At 36.0% G+C, this 22872-nt stretch overlaps 1 protein-coding gene across 1 annotated transcript in view; it reads left to right on the forward strand.

The window, feature by feature from the left end:
• The window catches only part of PARD3B (par-3 family cell polarity regulator beta), a 1077199-nt gene that overhangs the window by 124866 nt on the left and 929461 nt on the right, over positions 1-22872 (forward strand). Inside the window, exon 2 of the mRNA XM_054478835.2 lies at positions 16166-16267. Coding sequence (XP_054334810.1) covers positions 16166-16267 — 102 coding nt within the window. The remainder of the gene's footprint in view (positions 1-16165; positions 16268-22872) is intronic.

The raw sequence follows: 22872 nt of genomic DNA on the forward strand, positions 1-22872 counted from the left end.
ATGATTTCTGAAGTTGAACGGTTGGGACAGTCAGAAATGCTTATTATTTAGAGAAAAGGTGTTAAAATTCAAAAAGACTAAAAGATCTAAAAGAGTTGCCTCTGGAGAATACAGAACTGGGCCACTCTTCTGTACCATTTAATTTTTTTAAATCAAAGTAATGCTTACACATGGTTTAAAGAAGGGTTGGCAAAGTTATCTGTAAAGATCTAGAAAGTAAATATTTTAGCCTTTGCAAGCCACATGACCTCTGTTGCAGCTGCTTGACTCTGAGTTTGACTGTGTTCCCTTATACCTTTATTTACAAAAGCAGTGATAGGTAGGATTTGGCCCATGGGTCACAGTTTGCCAATTCGTTTATAGAGTCAAATAGTGCTAAAAGGCCCATGACAAAAACAGTGGTCCATTGGCCCGTTGCCGCCCAAACCACTTCTAAGAAGCAGTCACTCCAAACCCTTCACTCTAAACCCCACAGGTTTTTTCTGTTTTTCTCCATAATTCTAATGAAGTATGAGTCAAGGGATACCAGTGTGCTTTTATGTCTAAATATGAATTTACTGCTATTCCTTGGTTCATCAATTTTAGACATTTTCTGTTTACATCTGATTAAGGTAGTTGAAAATACTAGCTATTTTATAGCTATAACTCAAGCTATAACTTTTTTTCTCCTTGTTTCCTAAAATTATTGTTAGGCTATTTGGTTAAATGCATATTCAGTGTTTTTACTATTATGAGAATGCAGCTATTGTTACTTTTGAGCCCATAACTATGGTTGCCTTTTGTCTCGTGCAAACTTTTGGTTTTACTGGAGTTAATGACTTTATTTGCTTAGTTTTCGTTGAAGCTCATGCTTTCTTTCCATTCTTTTTAATAGTTATGTAAAATGTCTCTTACTGCAATCTTCCGCTGAGTTAAAACCATCAAAAATCTATTGATTTTGGACTTTTTCCTAGTAACATTGCTCCTGGAGCCCTTCATTGTCCTGATCACATCAGGGTTGGTTTTTCTCTAAGCCCTTGCATGGTTATGTTAATTGCTGTCACTATTTATCTGAGAATTCCCTTCCCATCTCTTGTGTGTTGGGTCCTCTGTTCCCTGGGTCCCTCATTTTGGTGGAGCACATTCGTCTAATCACCTGTCAGGAGTGACTGGGAGGAGGGTTGAGTGTAAGCCTGGTTTTTACCTTGCTGGGGTTGGATGGAGTAGCAGGGTTGGCATGGGACCCCCAGTCTTTAGTCTGTAGCCTTTTACATTCAACCCTTCTCTGTGCCTGATGTCTTGGAGTCTGGATCTTGCTCTGGATCTTGCTCTTTTTCAGTTTCTCCAGAGATTATATCTCTTGCCTCTTGATGAGGGAGATGGTGGGGGGCACCTACCTAGGAGTTTTATCCTTCCTTAAAGAATTTGTCATGCAGCTTTTGTTCACCATTTTCAGCCCCCACTTTCGTCTACTTTTCATGATACCTGGGGTCGCCAGACCCTGTCGAAGTAGATAGGCTTGTGTTTCTTGCTAGCTCTCTTCATTGGCAGGAGCTTGGATTTGACCTTCTTCCCCTCTGAGAAGTCATTACTTCTTTGTCTATCCTTTTTCTGTCTGCATGTTGTGATTTGAGTTACAGATATCTGCTACTTCCATGAAGATAGAGTTTATGGTTTTGTTTCTTAATTTCCTTGTTTGGGGATGATTTTCAGAGAAAGAGTGAGATAGTCATAATGACTGTAACTGTAGATGTGTGTTAGCTGATAATTTTTTAAATTAAAATATTTCTGTATCTGCAATTTTCAAAACAATAAAGATGAAACTTATTTTCTTTTACCAGCTAAAAAAAAAGACCCACAGTCATCTCAGCTTTGGGGTTATATTAATATGTATGCATGAACGAATATATTCAAATATATATGTGCATGTATGCAACTGATAGTGTGATATAATCCTCGGAAAACTTTTCCTCAACATTTTGATTATTTTTCTATAATTTTTAGCATCTTTCTTTATAAGGTGAATTTTGAGCTTAATATTGTTGTTGTTGTTGTTTGCTTCTTACACAATTGGCATTCCTGCTTGGGGCTTCCCTCCCACTGTATTTATAACTTTGTAGTGTAATAATGGTGTAATGATACATCATCATAGGCAATACTACATCGTTTTTCGTGTCTTCATCTACCTTCTCATTCGCATTCCTGAAGTAGATAAGGTGCTACACCCAAGGGAAGCTGTTAGCTTTTGTTAGCAGGCTATTTTCTAAAAAGTTTTAGCTAATTGTTTTTGGAGTTTGGCTTGCCTTTTCCCATGTAAAGAATATTTAAATGAAAATTTGTATTGTCTGCACAGGCTTTTCATATGTCAACATTTTGATTAATGTCAATGAATGTGTCAGTTAATTATGAATCTTAGCTAAGGCACTGGACATGAAGGGCAGATGGCCAGTGTATCCAGAAATTCTCAAACTGTTTGTGATAGAGGACCAGATTGTTTTGTTTGTTCATCTATGGCAAACAGATACTTTTATAAAATACAAAATCATGTGCATGAATATAGCAATAAAAAATTGCTATAAATTTTTAAAAATGCTTACTCCCAATTTTTGTATTTTTGTTGCAAATGAAAAACAGTTTCATGGAATGCACTAGCCTACAGACTACATTTTGATCACAGGCATAGGAAAAAAAATTGGGAAGAGCGTTTCTTCCCAAATTTTTGACTTGTGAAAAACTTGCCTACCATTCTGGTGCTTCTCTTTCTGGGCCCTTTGCTCACTTCCTGCTGACTTTATTCTTTCCCAAGCCCAGAGGGTCTCTTTGCCCTCCTAACTGCTCATTAGCTTCTAGTTTTGAGGAATTGTGCAGAGTAGTAATAATCACAGGTGCTGTTTATTGTACATCTATTGTAAGAGAGTGCAGTGTCAGATGCTGGGATTACAGTGGCATCAGAAATGGCTCTGCCTTTGGAATGTAAGAGTCTGGTGCCAAGAAAGAAAATATATGTATGTATATGTATGCCCACGTATGTGAATGTATGTGACTATGTAATGAATTTCTCACAATCCAGTGAGGGTAGAGGATATCGTTCCTATTTATGAGTGGTAGATTTTGAATTTCAGCCTAGTCTTACTTTAAAGCTCATACTTTTTCCACTAAGTATTTTGGGGAGTATGCTGAATTATCCTATTTATGTGGCACATGCCCAGCCAATCCTGCTGTGCTGTACATCAGCAGTTTGGAAAAAACCATCTGAGATGCAAATAACATATAAGTCTCTTCTTCTTCCTTTCTAGAAGTATTTTCATTTAAAAGAAAAGGTACCTTTAAACATATTTAATGATGATGTGAAAACTAGTAGAATTTTATTTCATTTTGTAGAGTGGAATAAAAAATTTACTCAGTGTGGTGCAGGATACTCTTGGCAAGGGTAGAGAGGTGGTTACTACCACTTGGGGTTTTTGCATCTCCACCAAGTTTATTCAACCTGACAGGCGAACTAGTTTTCCCACTCTCATATAAGGGTTGCTTTTCTGAGCTTTGATTTGTTTTACAAATGACTGCAATGAGACTTGCCCAGGGGCACAGCCATTTGTTAGAAGACCTGGCTCCCCACCTCCAGTCTGCCACTGACTTGACTCAAGTCTGTGCTCAAATGCCACTTTTTCATGGAGGCCTGGCCTGACCCCTTATTTAAAAATACAAACTGCCTATACTCCCCATCCTCCTCTATTTTATCTCTCAAAGTGCTTATCACTTAACTAACATATCATTAATTCACGTATGTATTTTGTTTGTTAATTATTGTCTTCTCCCTTCACTAAAATTTAAGCTTTATTCCTTCCAAGGGCTGGATTTTTTATTCTCTTATTTTTTTCTTAGATGTTGCAAGAACTCAACACATGTTGCAGAAAGGACTGCCATTGACCTGCAGTCTACAAAGTGTTTCAGCTTCTCCCATGCAGCCCTTGTCTATATCAAAAGATCTAGGTCTCAAGATTTGAGCTTTTACTCAGTATCAATAAAATGGCTTTCTCTGTTATACCCTGAGCCCCTCCCCCTACTTTCTTACTCCTTTCTGTTTCTCATTGTCTTCATTTGTATGACAAATGCATAATGAATGTCAGAAGTAGTTTTAGGTGCTGGGGATATGGAAGTGAGTAAGATAAATGAGGTTTCTGAATCATGGTGCTTATGTTCTAGTTGGGGCAGACTAAGCCATAAAATTAACAAATAATTGAATAAAATAAGGATAACATGATATTGATAATTTATGATACTGCCAGGGAATCAGCGTTAGTTAGGTCGAGAAATTTCTCTCTGAGTAGGGGATACTTGAGGTTAGCTCTTCCTACTTTCTTCTCTGCATTCTCTGTGTTCTTTTTAGCTATACCTGTGATCCATCTGCAGCATTCTGGAGGAATGAAGTTGTTAGAGAAACACAGCTAACAGTAGCAGGTAGTGTTATCCCCAATCCTTTTTGAAGATCAGAGGCAAATAATCCCTTACTACTCCTATTACTGCCACACTGAAAAGAAGTTTTATAAACAGTGTGGGTGGAAGGTGGGGGTTGGGGGGAGGTAGGTGGTTGCAGTAAAGTTGATGAGGTCTTTATGTTTGTCTTAGAGTTAGTTTATTAAAGTTAACTTATTTTATAAACACGGCCACCAGTACCTCTTCTGCAATAAATTAAAATTCTCCTTTCTGTGTCTTAATCTCTTCTGTGATCAAGCCGTGAAACTGTGTTCAAGTGAAGAGCTAAGGGCCATTACTGTTACCTGTAAAATGCTTTAAACCTTACTCAGTCATTCATATACACAAAGATACACACAACTGGTAGACAGTATCTGTCAAAAGTATTCTTTGGAGTTAGCATACAAAGATGCCAACGTTATAGCACCAAGAAAGTTTGAATTGGAGATATTAAGTAAATTGTGAGTTGTACAAATTTGCATTTTCAAATTTATTCTTATTAAAATTCATTTTGTAGCAGAATTTTTTTAAGGCTTTATAAAGGAAGAATTATTCTAAAAATTAATAGCTTGCTCTTCTCTTTGGAGAGATGGCTGCTTCCACTTTTTAGCTGTAGGCCTTGAATTCCTCTGGACCACACAAGTTTCTAAAACCTTGGCATCCCGGACTTTGGACTATAAAATTTCATTGGAAACAAATAATGGAAAACAGGATTTTTAAAAAATCAGCTGTTTTCTTTAAAATTACTTTCAGTCATTGTTTTTCAATATTATTAAATTTGTAATGGTTTAGTGTTTTACGTCTTTCATACTGAGAATTGTTTTTAAACGGATTAAATCCATTTAATCTATTTAAATATATTTGCATCAATAATGCCTTAAATATATTTAAATTTTTTTAAATTTCAGACTTTTAACATTTAATTTTCCTGATATAACTTCAGTTTTGTGATTATACTATATATAAACCTGAAGAGTTACAGAAGGCCTGTACTTTCATGCATTTAAGAGTGAGCCTTTAACTCACTCCTAGAGCTGTAGGAAAATGAAATTTCTATATTCTTATAAAGTCAGTGTCTTGAGATGATGTAGACAGTACATTTGGAAATAATTAAAATTTGTTCTTTATTAAAAAAAAGCTCTTTCTAGATCTGGACCTTTTCTTCTCAAATAAATTTAGATTAATCCTAAAATGAAAAATGAACCTTTAAAGCCCTTTATATAAAGAAAACTGCTGAGATTATAGTTACTTCACAAAGCTGAATGAAAAGTGACATGGGGTAATGAACATTCCTTTAAATATTTAGCTGATATATGAACTAAGAAGTGAAATATATGTCTCAATACTTAAATATTTTTCTACTTGAAAAAGGGAATAAGTAATATTATTAAAACTTAGATTATGAGATACTATAGAAAAAATTCCCTGGAATTGTTGGTGCTTTTGTATTGCAATTATTTAGTTTAGAATTATACATCAGAAGAAAACAACTATTAATACCTTTTCTATGGCTTAACCTTTGTTAAGCCATACTGGGTTATACATAGTGGTTTATACTGGTTCCCTCTCTTTAAAATAGGAGGCCTATTCTTGGTGGTCTCTGAGCCAATGAATTCCTTCCAGTCTTTGAACTTATAAATTTACTAGTCAAGGCTTGAAAATTCCAAGTATTTTTTTTGGGGTAGGGGGGTGGTAATGAGGGGAAGGTGGGAGGAGAACTATTTTAGAGTGAGAAAACAGCCTATTCAAAAATAATGTTGTAATCAATATAAAATTCTCAGGCTTTTTTTCCCCCCTACCAGAGTATTTCTTTTATCTTGAAGATGAAAGACCTTTTTCTTAAATTTGTTCATAAATTAATGAATTTTCAGGCTACATGGCAAGACATTGGAATAACTGGTAGATTGGGGAATTCAAAACATGATGTTTTGTTGAATAGACTTTCTGCTTGGGGATGCACAGTAACAGGGGAATCCTGCAGAATTGCCGAATCTGTTATTCCTACCCTACAGCAGAGATTTCCTCTTTCAAGAGTTCAAAGCCCTAAGGATCTTTGAGCTTCTAGGTGCTGTAGGTCTGAGAGTTGGAAGGGATCTTCAGGATCACAGAAGTCCCACGTCTTATCCTGTAGCATCCTTGAGATACGGCTATCTAGCCTTTGCTTCACTCTTGACAGATGTAGAGAGCTCATGTTTTTACGATACATCCCATTCTACTCTATGATTGTTCTTTTTTTTTTTTTTTTTTTTTAGACAGAGTCTTGCTCTGTCACCCAGGCTGGAGTGCAGTGGCGCAATCTCGGCTCACTGCAACCTCCACCTCCTGGATTCAAGCAATTCTCCTGCCTCAGCCTCCTGAGTAGCTGGGATTACAGGCGCGTGCCACCATGCCCAGCTAATTTTTGTATTTTTAGTAGAGACAGGGTTTCACCATGTTGGTCAGGCTGGTCTCAAACTCCTGACGGCGCGATCCACCCACCTCGGCCTCCCAAAGTGCTGGGATTACAGGCATGAGCCACCGCACCAGACCAAGATTGTTCTTTTTGAAGGATCTTTCTTATGCTGAGTTTCTACCTCTCTATTGTCTATGTATCATTTCCAGAACAGCACAGAAAAAGCCAGATCTCTCTTTTATGTGGAAGTCTTTTAGTTGGATTGGAGATCTCCTATGGTCATTTAACTCTCTGCTGTTACCTCTGTTGTCTCAGTTCTCATGTACTTATTTACGGAGGTCTAAGTGTTTAAGGTAAAACTTTTACATAAAATATAGTCTCCAGTGTAATCCAGATACTTCCTCTGGTGCTCAACTGAAAAGACAATGAACACTCCAAGCCTAGATTAAAAACAAGTAGCATTGGCCTTATTCAGAGTACTTATGTTCACTTCCATTGTGGTGTCTCCCTAGGGGAATTTTAGGACTAATTTTAATAATAAATGATTTTTACCTTACCTGATAACTTTAAGAGCTCAGTGCCCTGTAAACTGTAGTTCTGTCTTTGAAATAGCGAAGTGTTTTCCTTTTTGTCCTCCAATTTAGACGAGCCTCAATTAGTTCAGCTCACTCATCATAAGATGTGTTTCCATCTCCTTAACCTTTGTGGTTACTGTCACACGGGTCATCTCCAGTTAGTTAATGATGGTCTCTTCAAATTTGACAAAATACTCTAAATGTAGTGGGACCATTTTGGCACAGAGTGAAACGATTCCTTGTTCTGTTCTCACACAGTCCGTGTATTATCATAGCCTAAGATGGTAATAATAATATTTTTAGCAGACTCATCACTGTTGACTCGTTAAAGCCTGTGGTCAACTAAGCATCTCCTGGGCTTCTTAGAAATGTTGAATAACTGGTAGTCAGTTAGCTACATGTTCTATTGGTAGGATAACGTGGCCTTCCCATCTTCTGGGACTTCTGCATTCCTTTTGTTTTAGGATTTGTCCTTATCCTTCTAAGGAAACTAGACTCTTACTCTGAACAGCTTTTTGGTGGTCTTCATTTGTTTAGCTGTAGAGGTGGCATGTGCAAAAGGAACAATTAGGTATTTCAGTTTGAAAAAGTCACATTTTTGGAAGCAGAGATATTATTTTCATTTTTATGTAAATACCTTGGGAGTATATCACACATACAGAAAAGTACACAAGTTAAGTGTAGCTGGTGAGACAGGAAAGTCCCTGACTCCCTCGCAGGACTTGCGATGAGGGGTGGCTCCTTTGTAGCCAAGCTCAAACCGCTTGTGGGAGGGGGAGCACGCAGGTGAGCAGGTACAGGAGCTGGGGCAAGTGCCTTTAGGTGCTGGCAGGACCGAACCCAGTAACCGTGGTAGCGATCAGTGGTTGCCCGCAACTTCTGGAGCCCCAGAGGTTGTGTGTTACAAACAATGCCCTTTTAGTTGTTGCCTTTCACAGAGAGCTAAGCCTTAACCAGCTCAGTGGAGAGTCAGGGTGACATATACTCTGCCCTCTTGGTACCCGGGTTCTTGTCTGGCATCCAGGAAGAATCAGGTCACACGGACTTGAAGGATGTTGAATGCAGAGGTTTTATTGACTGATGGAGGTGGCTGTCAGTGGAAAAGGAACTAAAGCAGGGATGGTGCGGGAAGAAAGTAGTCTTTCCTTGAAGCCTGGCTGACTCCAGCCGGGTCGTCTCTGAAGTCGTGTGGTCTGACATTAAGCCGCGTCTAGCCTTAGTCTCTGATGCCCAGTTGCTTCTCCTCTCGACATTCAGCCGCTTGTCTCTCTGCCAGCTGAGCTCTGAGGTTTATAGGAGCACAAGATACGGAGGCTGGGTGGGCCAAAAAGTAACATTTGAGCAGGAAAACAGGGATAACTGTTTTCGTTTAGGGCTGCAGATTCCAGGCTCGAGGGTGGATTCTTTGCCAGGGAGCTGCCGCCTTCTGTCCAGTATTTCCCTGCCTCCTCTCGGTATCACTAGCATACAGATCAAGAAATAGAACATTGCCCTAGAAGCCGCTTCATGCCTCTTTCTACTCACCACCCTTCCCCTTCACAAGGAGTAACCAGTCTCGTGACTTCTATATTGTAAATTAATTATGCCTCTTTTGAACTTGTTATGCATATAATCATACAAAAGGTGCTTTTTTTGTATTTGGCTCTTTTTGTGCAATTTCATGTTGCGAGGTTTACTCATGTTGTCGCATAAACTTGTAGTTTGTTCATTCTTGCTGTATAGTATTCCATTGCATGGACATAATGTAGTTTATACATTCTACTGGTTACGAATATTTGAGCTATTTCCAGATTTTTAGGTATTAAAAATAATCCTGCTATAAATATTCTGTGTGTCGTTTGGTTAGGTATATATTCATAGCAGGGTTTGATATATACCTAGATTTCTGTTAGATATATACCCAGAAGTGGAATTGCTGAGTTACGTGTGATGTTCATTCAGCTTTATGGCATGTTTATGTTCAGTTACTGCCAGTTTTCCAAAGGGATTGTATACATTTACACTTTTACCCTTAGTGTGCTAGAATTCTAGTTGCTTTGTATTCTCACAATCCTTACCCTAACCCCAGTCAATTTGGACAAGATCAATATCTTCACAATAGTGAGCCTTTCAATCTATGATAGTCTTCTTTAATTTTTCCTAATATTTTATAATTTTAAAGCATAAATGTTTTGCATATTTTCGTTACTCATTCATAAGTATTTGATTTTATGCTATTGTAAATGTTACAATTTTTTTTAATTTTTTTATCTTTAACTGGTTTTCTTTGTTTAGTTATTGGTTTGCCTTATTTACTAAGATACTTCTATACTGTGATTTGGTGGTGCATATTCTCAAATGCTTTTTCTGCATCCATTATGATGATCATTTGATCTTTATCCTTTTTTCTATATTAATTTGTGAATAACTTTGGTTGATTTTTGACTTTTAAACAACTCTTGCATTACTGTAATAGTTTCCACTTGGTTATCATGTATTATTCCTTATAGACATCACTGAATTTGATTTACAGATGTTTAAGATTTTCACCTACATATCCACGAGAAAGAGAGAGACTGGTCTATTATTTTCTTGTAATATCCTTGTAAGGATATTGGTATCAAATTTATGCTATCTTTTTAAAAAAGAGCTGAGAGAATTTTTCTCTTTTTCTAGTCTCTAGAAGTATTTGTATAAAAGATTGGCATTATTTGTTCCTTAAATATTAGGAAGATTTTACCTGTGATGTCATCTGAGCTTGGAATTTTTCTTTTGAAGAAACCTTTGGAAGGTTTTAAAACAATAAATTCAATTGCATTCTGGTTGTTTTTGTATTAATCATATTTTCTATTTTTACTGTCCATTTTGTTAAGTTGTATTTTTCAAAGAATTCATTCATTTTATAAAAATTGTTAAATTTATAGGTCCAAGGTTTTAGAATATTCTCTTCAATATCTGTAGGATCTATAATGGTTTTGCTTGCCTTTGTTCCTTCCTGATATTGGAAATTTGTTTTATTTTATTTTTCTTGATTGGTTCTGCTATGAATTTACTAGTTTTGTCAAGCTTTTCATAAAACCAACTTTGATTTTTATTTGCTGGTTTTTTAAATTTCATTGTTCTTTGCTCTTTATTTTCTTCACTGTGTCTTTGGATTTCATTAGCTGTTTTTTTTTCTAGCTTTTTGATCAACTTTTTTTCTTGTTAATATGTGCATTAAAGACCATAACTGACACATTTGGCACTGATTTACCTGCATTCCACACATTTTTGCTATTCTAATTACTAAAAGTATTTTCTCAATGCCTTTATTTTTCATCTATGGATTTTTCAGTACTTATTTCCTAATTTCCAAACAGCTGGGCATTTTCTAGATATTTTTCTGTGGTTGATTCTACTGTGATAAGAGAACATATTTTAAATGAGTTCAGACCTTTGAAATTTGGTACACGTTCCACGTACACTTATAAAGTATTTTCTACTCTTTTTGGTTACGCTATTTGTGTGTGTGTGTGTGTAAATATAATACAAATAAGTTAGGCTACATTTGTTGTGTCAGTCAGATAATTTATATCTTCCTCAATTTTCTTGTTTCCTATCAACTCTCCCAATTCGTGTTTTTAAAATATTTTTTAAAGATCTGTTCATTTTGACAGTATATGTATTAAAGTTATATTATTGGGTACGTGTAGATTTAACATTGTTATCTTTCTGTTAGATTGACCCTTTTATCATGATTGAATATCCCACTTTATTTTTATTAATACTTCTTTCCTTGAAGTCTCCTTTATCTGATATTAGGATTAGTATGGCCATACCAACTTTCTTTTGATAGAATCATAGATTTTTAGTTCTGGAAGTGAATATATGTATGGACTAATTCTGTCTCATTTTATATGTAATTAAAGGTTTATAATTCTATTGAACTTGCCAGGTGTTACTTTCAACCCAGCATAAAAATTCCGGGTCCCATTCTAGTTCTGCTGAATTCTTTGGAAACATACTGTAGTTAATTCAAACAGCCTCAGCCCATGTTCTTCTACTAGGCTTTTCTCCTGAAGTTTATACTTGGTTGATCTGTTTTAGGAAGGTGAAGGTGTGTTCTGAAGCCAGTTAGGCCTGGTTCATAATAAACTCTATATTCATTACTGCCTTTTCTGGCTTGATTCTTTTCTTTCAGGTGTCAGTGCTGCTCTGCTAGGCTTTGTTTGGGCATCATTTTCCAAAACTCTTGTTTTTCCCTGCACTGCTCTGTGGCTGGCTACTCAGAGGCTCCTGTTCTCTGTCTGCCCCAAACAGTCTGCAGACATGCTCTGTCACCTTCTCCTTCCTGGGTGCATTGTGGGGCATCTGATTCTCTTTTGGTCTTGGGTAGAGGGGAGAATGCCCCCAGGAGATTATTATAAAAGTAATTAAGTGTTATGTGCAAGTACATTTTTATAATTCTCTGTCTAATTTCTGGTGCCTCAAACTCCCTCTCTATTCTTGGCAGTAAGATCTTTTTCCACTGTTTCCAAAACGCTTAAGTCTATGATTATGAAGATTACATTTTGAAGGTTTCCCCACTTAATTCTCATTTGTGAAGCATGGGACAGACCCACTGAAACAAATAATTTGGGGCCTTCCATTGTCACCCCCCATGTCTCTACATTTTGACCTCTATGGGGTGCATCATACAAAAGGCCATCGAGTCTCCAGGCTCACTAATGATGTTGCACCCGAGGCCCAGAATAATGGCAACTTGCCTGGGTCCATATGCTTATGTAGGGATAGAAATGGACCTGATTCCCTGCCTGATTCTTTGGTAATTGTGCTTTGTATTAAGTTATTTAATAACAAAATATTTTCCGTGTTTAAAAAAAAATCCCACCTTGGCTTTGCTGCTTATTCAGTGTCTGAACTTCGGAAAGTTAATTCACCTACCTTGGTTTTCTCATCTGTAAGATGGATTAACTGTTTTATGAGGCATTTTGAGGATAAATGAGTTAATCATACAGAACACGTAGTACCTATAGCACCTGATCTATAGGTGAAATCTCATTTTGTGGATATGTGCCACCAAATTCATGAAGTTAAATTCTATAAAGAAAATTCCATTTTGTTTTTACCTTCCATTTGACCATTGCTGTTGTGTTCCAGTGGGTAAGATTCTTCTAGTAAAAACATTAAGCCACCAGGAAACCAGTTGCATGGCTGAGAGCTGTAATCCATGTAGCCCCTCTCCAAAAATCGGCTTTTCCTTTGCAGCGCTCTCCTCACTTTGGGACCTTGCTGCCATTGCAGGCTATTTTTTCTTATTGGACTACAGGCATCTTGCTTGGGCCCCTCCAAGTTTTCCCTTTCTTGTGATTATTGGCATAATCCCAGTTCTTGGTAGTCACAGCATTATAGTATGTGGGTTGCCAGTCTACTCCTTTAGGTATTTCAAGTGGAAAATTATTGTACTTCAAACATGGTTAATGTAAATTTTCTAAGGCATAAGGTAAAATTTCATGTCATCTACCCGTAGTGAAGGTCTTTTGGTGCTATTAGTATTAATGCCTATTTGGAACCATTTTTACATTTGATCATTAAAAATAACTCTGTCTTCTTCCTGCAATGCATGTGTTTTTGTTTTGCTTTCCTTTTGCAATTCATTCTCATAGACTAGTTTTAGTTTTAAAATTTCAGTAGCATTTAAATTAACTGTTTTATTTTAAAAACAGATACAATAATGTCAAAAGTAGAGAAAACATAATTATAACATTGTTTTTCAATACTTTAATGATCCTAGGAGTATAAGTAATAAGACATTGCATAGCAAAATGAACACATATTAGAGATATTTTCAAAATCATTTAAAAGTTATGTGTACCACAGTTACTTGTGCAATATAAAGGCAAGTTAAGTGTCATAATCATAAAAAATATAGTAAACTTTTCTCAGTGACCATATAAACCAGAACACGTATGTGAACACCTTTTCATATCTGATCAGTTTTATTCCTGATGGCAATAAAACCAAGTAAATGAAATGCGAAATGTTGACTGCAATGTAATGGTTGAAATTTTTACATGCATTAAAGAGTCAGGATAAATGTATGGTCTTAACGATGGCTGTAGGTTGCATATATTGTATGTACCTTTTTGAGTGATCAATAGCCCTGTGGGCAAAATGCCATGGGGACAAAATCACTGTTGGTATGTACTGTGGTTTATTGACATTTTGCCCCCTCTCAGATGTGTAAAATATTAACCCTGAGACTGATTTCCTATGGCTTGTCTGTTTTTGTTCAGGGTTAGGTGTAGATGTATGCCCATCATTAGCCTGCTCTTTTCTTCTTTGGAATGTATAAAATGGCAATATCAGTGTGGAATGGGGAGTTCAAATTGCCGTCTTTCCATATTCTGACACCATGTTTTTCACTTAAAATTTTTGGGTCAAATACCTGTTTCCAAAATGTATCAAGATACTTTTTTACTTCATTTAGTTCTGAGCTCTTTTGAATCAAATTAGAGAACAGTGTCTTAGTTTCAACTCCTGTGTCTTATTTTCCACAATGTCTTGGATCCCAGGATTGTGCGTGAGGGAGGAATGGATGTGATGCGGCAACCCCATCTTGCTGCCATTTGTTTGATATTTTCTTTGCCACTGATCAAATCCTATCGCTGGGTGTTTTTTGAGTTACTTTATTTTAAATTAGGACTCTTTGGTTTTCTTCTCTCTGTGTTTCCACCTCTAGGCAGGAAGGTGTACTTTAACTTACTGCAGTTGTGAAGGATGTTTGTTTACCTCCATCTTCGGTGATAAAATCTGCTTTTACAAACTGAACTTGAGAAAAAATCAGATAACTAATAGATGCCTGCTTTTAAGTACAAATATACTATAAAGAAAACTCTTTAGGATACATTACTTTTTATAAACATGGTTAAAATCAACAGATTTCATCTACAGAGCTAGGTAATATATCAAAAAACAACTCAATGGAAGTTTATAGAAATTAATTACATTGAACTCTATTTATAAGCAGACTTTTTACAAGGAATACATAATACTTAATATTTCAGTCAGAAGTCCTGGGTAGATTTGAAGAAATATGTTGCTTGCGGCATGGCCATAACAAAAAAGATTTAATTCCCAAATATTGCTGGGGGAGAGCTGTATTGTCCAGTGGCCATTACATAGTTTTCTCTATGCTAGGATCCTCCCTTTTTGAAATCTGGCCTATTATACTTAGCTCATCTTTTACAGCACAATTACTTCGGGTTGGGAAAGACCTCTGGTTAAAGAAACTGAATAATGAGGGTTCTGTGCCTTTCTTACCTGATTATACTCCCGCTGCTCATATCTTCGAGATCTCTCTCTGTGCCACAGAGTCAGGCATTTAAAGTTTCCTAGTAAATCATTGGTGTTTGCACCTATAAACTCAGTATTAGAAGTAAACAAAACTCCTTTTATTTTATTTGAAATTCAATACTGTATGGAAAACTTAATTTTGAAATGTCTAAAGCCTAACTAAGGAGAATTCCTTTAGATTTTTAAAGCCTATCACTTTATCAAGTTGTATTACTGGAAAGCTATGTACTTGGGTCACGTTTTAGTAGCTCTCCAAATAGATGCCTTAAAAAAGTATTATTTAATAGTATGCCCTTACCTTTTGTTGGGGGTCAGCTAAAAAGAAGACTGTATGACAACCATTTCTATTAGCTTTTATGAAATTGAAATTGAATTCCATGGGTTATATTAGTTCTTATCCCTAATAAAGATTCGTATGGGAAAGGCTTAGAGTTTTATCCTAGAAGAATTTCCATCTTTCTTTTTTAACAAACTGGTATCTGTTCGTTTATTGGATACCAAGTGTATTATAGCTCAAAAGTTTCCCACTTTGAGGGGATTTCTAAGACTCACAGAACCAAATTGATTATAGCTTGGAGATTATGGTAAAACCTTACTAATGTTTCTCTTCACTTCATTCATTGGTTCATGTTCTTGTCCCATTGCTATAATGGTTCACTTTCGTAGCTATCCTGGAAATAGGCAGTACATAAGTAACTGAATGAGCTAGATTATTTAATTCTAAATTCTAGAATCAGAGTAAGCGCTTTTTAAAAGTAAGCAGTTTTTAAAAAACCGGTAGTTGAACATCTCTTTAATTACTACCCCAACTCAGTGAATTCCCCATTCAACTCTGAACACAGTTTGAGTTGCTGCCATGCCGCAGGAAATGGCAAGCAAGGCTGGAGCTCCTGCTCTATACATCATTGCATATCTCAGAGTGAGGCTGCATACTGAGCACAGAGATTTAAACAGGTGAAGATGTTGGTGGTTATCCATTCCATTTATATATTTTGTAGTGATAGCTATTACCATCACAGATTTTGCCTTTAGGGTTTTTTCCCTACAGCTTTGGAATCTGTTTGGACTTTTATTCCTAGTTTCAGAAAGTACCCGCAAGAAGATCTTTCTTTTCCAGAGTATTCTTGGAATTACCTGAGTTGTAGGTTATAAAAATTCCCTGAATATGTTTTTCAAGCAGTTTATTTTTGCATTGCAATTTACCTTCCAGGAAAATTGATGAAATATGTATACCTTGATTCTCGGATTTAAGTTAAACAGGATAAAAATGCCAAATATTTTTTCCAAATAAATAGATAACATTTGTTTTCAGTGTTTAAAAATTTGATTGCTAGAACATATTTTTAACAAGTCAACTTATGTCTCTTAACATTAAAATGTGTTTAACTTTTTAACATAGATTAGGTCATTAAACTTGTTTGTTCTACTATAGGGTCCTGGTTACTGGGTGAAGATTCATCACTTAGAATATACAGATGGAGGAATCCTGGATCCAGATGATGTCTTGGCAGATGTTGTTGAAGATAAAGACAAGGTAGATAACTCTAAAAATGTGCCTCTTTGTTTTCCTCTACAGAGCGGCATGTTTTCAAGAGACTGAAATCCTTAACAAACTCATATGTCAATTATTATTAAAAGATACCATCTGTTCAGATTTCACCTGGACAGCCCATAAATCAAAGTTCTTCATCAGATGTTTGGAAAAACTGTGTTAAGGTTTGGGAATCTGTTTGTGTTGGCCTAATTAGCAGACACTTCATTCCCAAGAGTTCCTGATGTGTCTTAATAAATTAGTTTCATATGTGAGGCTGTTGGAATCATCATTGTCGTTGCTGGCTCTGTAGTTTATTCCTGGCCCTTGCTAAATATTCAACTAAATGCCTGAGGTGTGAATGTGTTTCAAAATAGAGAATACAATGGGGCAGAAAGTTTTATGAAGAATTACAGTGAAGATTTTTCTTAAAGTAGCTGGCAAACAACTATCTTGAGTGATAGTCTTATTTTCATTGCTACAGTAAAAGGCACTAAATTGAATACTCCAAAAAGTTTGAGCGTGTTCTGCCATTTATTTGGGAATAATCCCCTTGCAAATATCTTGTTTTAATGAGATTTTTCTTCTGAGACTACACAGAGGAAGGTGTGAAAGTATACTATTTCATTGCAATACACATGATTATTGCTGTTGAGACACGTTTAATACTACAGGTTTGGCTCCTGTCATCAGTGGCTAATGTGTTTTCCAAAACCGAACTCTGTCAGAGAGATCTAGCTTTCAAAGTTTCTTCTGTTATACATCTTTAGTGCTGTTTGTACAAGGCTAATTTATATTTGTAAACATGTTTCTCTATATTTTTTCCCTGTAATCTCAGGGGTGTGTATACGTACATTTTTGTGTTTTGCCTAACTGTACTGGAATATAAATAAGTGATTTATTAAACTCAGGTAAAATTTATATTTTTCTTTTTCCATAAGATCTCTTCAGACTGTTCAAACTTATATTAATCTTTGCAGACATTTTATACATTTACTTTTCATATTTTATTTTGTAATTCAAACCTGTTTTGCTTTATGTTGTTATTAGCGATTTTATAGTCTATTTAGGGAGATAACTAACTAAGTTTTATAGTCTATCTAGGGAAATAACTGGCTATCTAGATAAACCTAGTTATCTCCCTAAATAGATTGTAAGCTCCTAGTGGACATGGACTGGGAGATTTTTATTTGTGTGTTTTTGTTAGTAGTATCTGGTATAATATCTTACACAAACTTGATTCCCAAAAATACTTACTGAATTAATGAGTGAAAAAGACAGCTTTACTTTCTATACTTGACTCTTGCTGTATATAATTTCGATATATACTTCCTGTTTATTTAGTTGGTCTCAGGGTAAATAAAAGGGTAACTAACGTATTATTAACCTTCAGAACCCTGAAGAAGGGTTTTTACTTCTTTCACCCCGTTTCACTTTCTGCTTCTTCCCTAGGGATCATCTTCTTCCTTTGAAATAATCCAGATATTTTAGTTGTTTATTAATGTAGAAGGCAGTTCCTGTCTTAAATTTCACTGATGCCCAGAGCATTAAAATGAAGGGCCAAAAAATGGCAAGTTTAGGAAGGACCAGAAGAAAATGTCTTACCCCAGCTTCATCCAATACCTCATTACTAGAAGGATAAGTCGATGAACAGTGCCCAGGGAGATAATTTGTCCTATAGAGCTCTCACATTTAGAGCATTCTTTTAAGCTATCTCAGCAATGCAGTTTATAACCATAATCCACTTACTACACACAGAAACAGCTTTATTATATGTAATCTCTGTTTTAATAGGACTCTACCACCATTACTAAATAAGGTAAAAAAGTGAGATAATCAGTTAAAATCCTAGCCGAGGATCAGTACTGCTTGGGTTCAGCTTTAACAATTCTGTTAATGTACTTCAGTATTTCTACATGATGCCTAATTGGTATTGTTCTGCAGAGTTTATGAGAATTTATACTTTTCATGTTGCTAGAAAAAAATGTGTTGCCATTTCTTCCTTTTAAAAAATATGTAAGTGGCACGGTGGCTCACGCCTGTAATCCTAGCACTTTGGGACGCTAAGGTGGGTGGATCACGAGGTCAGGAGATAAGGATCATCCTGGCTAACACGGTGAAACCCCATCTCTACTAAAAATACAAAAAAATTACACAAGAGTGGTGGCATGCACCTGTAATCCCAGCTATTCGGGAGGCTGAGGCAGGAGAATCAATTGAACCCAGGAGGCAGAGGTTGCAGTGAGCCAAGATCACACCAGTGCAGGCCAGCCTGGGTGACAGAGCAAGACTCCATCTCAAAAAAAAAAAAAAAAAGTGAAAAAAAGAATTTCTTATTTTTCTGACAACCTTGGTAATCTTAAGATTTCTTTATAGTCCATATGTCTAGTGTGGAAAGAAGGCCCTGCCAAATTTCATTTTACCTTACTTTTTGGCAGTTTAGATTAAGAAGTAACTGTAAATGATGCTTTGTGGATGCTTAATGACATATCAGTCTCACCCAGGATCCTTTGAGGCAGTGTTGAGCTTAGACAAAATAACAGTTCACCTGTTTGCAAATTGGCTACCTAATAATCTTTGGCATTTAAAATGTGGATAGAGAACAAGTCCAAAGAGGCGCGGATAGATGCACATAATCATTGTGCTAACCCCAAAATATCTCACCTCCTAGGAGAGATTGTCACTCCAGGTGAGAAGTGGCATTAAGGAACTGTTGGTCTATTGCAACGTATCAGGCAGGAAAAACAGAAACTTACAAAGCAGGGGAGGCTGGGCCATTTAGTGTAGGGTAACACCATCCCATACACATCAGTAAAGGTAGAAACTAGAGGTTAAATGATATTCTACTTAAAATTAGAGAAGGCTCTAACAAAGTTCAGCCAGTGTTCTTAAGAAATGACTTTTAAAACTTGTGCCTAAAGTGGTTTGTCTTTGGTCTTACCTCTGTTATTCCTTTGGCCAACATAGTGCTTGGCGCATACATGGTGTCTGCTTGGGAGCTTTGGTTTGTTAAACCTGCTTTCCTAGTACAGCTTCCACGGGGACCAAGTCTCCACTGTGTTACACTACTTCTAGCCTATATGTGTCAAAATATTATTGGAACAGCTTTGGAATATTGCATCTTATGATAACTATTTGTATAAAATATTGTGCTGAAACTTAATAATTATCTGGTTGTGACAGTTATTCTCAAGATTCTTCAGTTTGTCTATCAGTCTGATGATTCAAGTTCTTTGGGATAAATATCTAAGAATTGTAATTTTACACTCATGTCTCCTCTCTGGTTGCTAAAGGCTACCAACTTAGTTCACCCAATAGTAACAACCTAATCACTGATCACTAGCAATGGCCCAGAGTGTCTTAGGCCTTTATTTATTCTACTTTATTTTAAAGCAATCCTGAATATAAGAGCTAGTGTTATCCCTATTTTTAATTTCCAGAATAATCACAGAAATTGTAAGTAACTTGCCCAAGATCACACAGGTAGTAAATGGCACAATCAGACTCTGGAACCTAGAATTTAAATTTCTATAATCTTATTTCTTCTCTGATGTGTCAAGCAGTTTGGCGTTTATACCTATAATTTCTATTATGAAAATTCATCAGTCATAAATTAACATGAATTTTGCTTTTACATAGTCACCACCATTGCTAAGAAAAGATTGGTAATAGACCAAACTGTTGAGTATAACAAAACAGTTGAGTATACAATTTATTAATTATAAATTCAGAATTAATATGCCATACATATTTAGTATATTTCAACCGTGTTTGCCTATAGCCTGCATCTATAGGATGATGAAGGCTTGTCAGCTCTACCTCTGTTGCTTTCTTTTGCATCCTCTTTTTTCTGGGACCCAGATTATTTGATTCAGATACAGTTTAATTTCAGCTGGACTCTGTAGACTGCACTTGAAGTCTAACCACCATATGCAATTACAAAGAAAAACAAGTTTGTATTCCGGTAACTACTTTTTTGCACCAACTATAGACTGTGCTGTTTTCAGTAGGCAGAATAATGGCTCCCCAAAGATGTCTACTCCCTAATCTCTACAACCTGTGAATATGAATGTTACATGACAGACCGTCTTTGCAGATGTGCTTAAGGATCTTAAAATGGAGAGATTATTCTGGATTATTTGGATGGACCCACTGTAGTCACAAGCATCCTTATAAATGAAAGAAGAAGGCAGGAGAGTATTAGAGAGATAGGTATGAGAAAGACACACCCAGCCAGTGCCAGCTGTGAAGATGGAGAAGGTGCCACCAACAAAGAATGTAGCTGGCCTCTGACATTGGAATCAGTAAGGGAATGGATCCTCCCCTAAAGCCGGCAGAGAGAACACAGTCATGCTGATACCTTGATTTTAGCCCAGTGAGACTTGTTTCAGATTTCTTAACTGTAAGATAATAAATTTGTGATGTTTTAAGCCATTACATTTGTGGTGACTTGCTACAGCAGCAATAGGACACTAATACATACACTGCCTCTTTTCCCATTTTAACTTTTAAAGTGATGTTAGTCTTCTCAAATTTCATATTGACTGGGCATTGAGATCCTGCAGGACGAGAGAAATGCTTTGTACTTCAGATGGGTTCCTTGTTCTTTGCCTTCCTCTCAAAGTCCATCACAAATGATCCTCAGTTTATTGGGTGAGCCTTCACTCTTTGAGACTTGATCTTTAAATATCTAATTATGCTGTTATCGTCTATAGTGTAGAAATTATTTCAAAGTCACAGTCAAACAGCCTTGTTCACTTATCAGTTTCTCACTGCAGTATGTAAAGGCCCCAAGAAGTCTGAAGACTGATGCTTAGTAAACTACTGCAAAGCTTAATGCTTCCTTCCTAAGTATTTTTTAAGTGAGCATGAGAACTTCTGAGTATTAAGCTTTTTAAAATGATTGTTTTCCTTGGTAATTGCCATTATTAATTTTTGGCTTGGTTGAAGAAGACAACTGCAATATAACGTGAAAACATGGCAATCTATAACTTCTGTTATATAAACTGAATTACTGCCATGGTTTCATTAACTGTACAAAAGTTAATATTGTATTATGTAGTAAAGTAACATGGAAAGATGCCTCTGTTCTTGACTAAATTTTGCCTATCCTAGGGGGCTAGTTTGGAGAGATGCCAGTGGTTTTCAAGGCTTCCAAGTGAATTGCCCACTGGATCACATGTGATATCTGGTATTCAAATGTTATAATTTCAGTTCAGTTTTATCTCCTATTAGTTATCTGTCCTTGGGCAAGCTTCTTCATTTCTCTGGCCTTGGTTTCCCCATTTGTAAAATGAATATAATGTTCTTACAGGGTTGGTATAGGAAAACTAGGTAGGTAAACTACATAAAATTTTAAGTATAGTATAGCATATACTGAGAACTCAAATGCTGTTATATTAATGATACTATGGTAGTGCTGTTACAGTATTTTTAACGTAGGTGTTTTGATGTTACCATTAGATGTTTTTAGGTATTTAAACGTCAAAGAAACTATTTTACTGTACATTTTAACTGCTTTTTAAACAAAACTTATACAAATTAAAGTTATTAAATCGGTAAAATAGTTTTGTAAGAAGATATTGAATATGACAGAACATTTGGATTAATATATTGTTATTATTTGAGAAATGAAAATGCCAGTATGATTAAACTGGAAATGAGAATCCTTTTATCAGAACATATTATTTGGTAACATAAGGAGCATTTGGAGATCTAACATGATTTTAAAATGGAGACTGGTTTGCGCAATGCTGCGTGAACCAGTGACCTAAAGCCAGGCTCTTTATCCTTCAGCCAAATTGCTTTCTGAACACTCTGTTGCCCTCTAGTGGGTCTACAGTTACCCAGAAACCAGCTCACAGGAGCTACTTCCTGAACAGGATGAAGTATTTGGTTCTACTTTATTCGAAAATAATTTTTGCTATATTTTTTAGTACAACTCACAGACTCAGGCATGGAGAATAAAGCCAGAGTTTGCATATATTTCCCTGTGCTTTTGTGCATCTTCTAGTAAGGGCTAAAGGAAATTCCTTGCATTTATAAAAACTCCTCTTTTAAATTTATTTTTAAATTTAGACTTCTTCCCGCCTTCCTATTTGCTGGCTGAAAGATTAATGGCTGGTGGTGATGAAGTGTGTAACTTTTTCAGTCTATAGCTGGACAATCTATGAAGTATGTTGTGTTTTCTGGAGAAGGAGAATGCTAAATTAAGTTAAACAGCTTTTTTTTTTTAAAGGTCCTGATTTATTTCATTTCTGAGCCCTCATTTTATCAGTAAGATTTCCATCGCAAGCTAAAGTACCTATTTTAAGGCCACAATTAAAAGAAAAACAAATCAGGATATGATGTGTTTTTGTTTTTCCTTCAAAAAGTCTTACTTTGGTTCATGGGAGTTGATGTTATAAAAGCACAAAAGCACATAGAAGTCTGGAGAAGGTTTCAGAAATAAATGCAGAAGCTCCTGAAGAACAAATGAATTACCTTGGTCACGAAATTTTAGCTCAGAATTTTCAAGATTACTCTCTGCTTATAGAATTACAAAATTATAGAATCATGGATCCAAACAAGATCTCAACAGTCATGTGGATTAAACTCATCATCTTTCA

The sequence above is a fragment of the Pongo pygmaeus genome, chromosome 11, assembly GCF_028885625.2.
Source record: "Pongo pygmaeus isolate AG05252 chromosome 11, NHGRI_mPonPyg2-v2.0_pri, whole genome shotgun sequence".
In the NCBI taxonomy this organism is placed as follows: domain Eukaryota; kingdom Metazoa; phylum Chordata; class Mammalia; order Primates; family Hominidae; genus Pongo; species Pongo pygmaeus.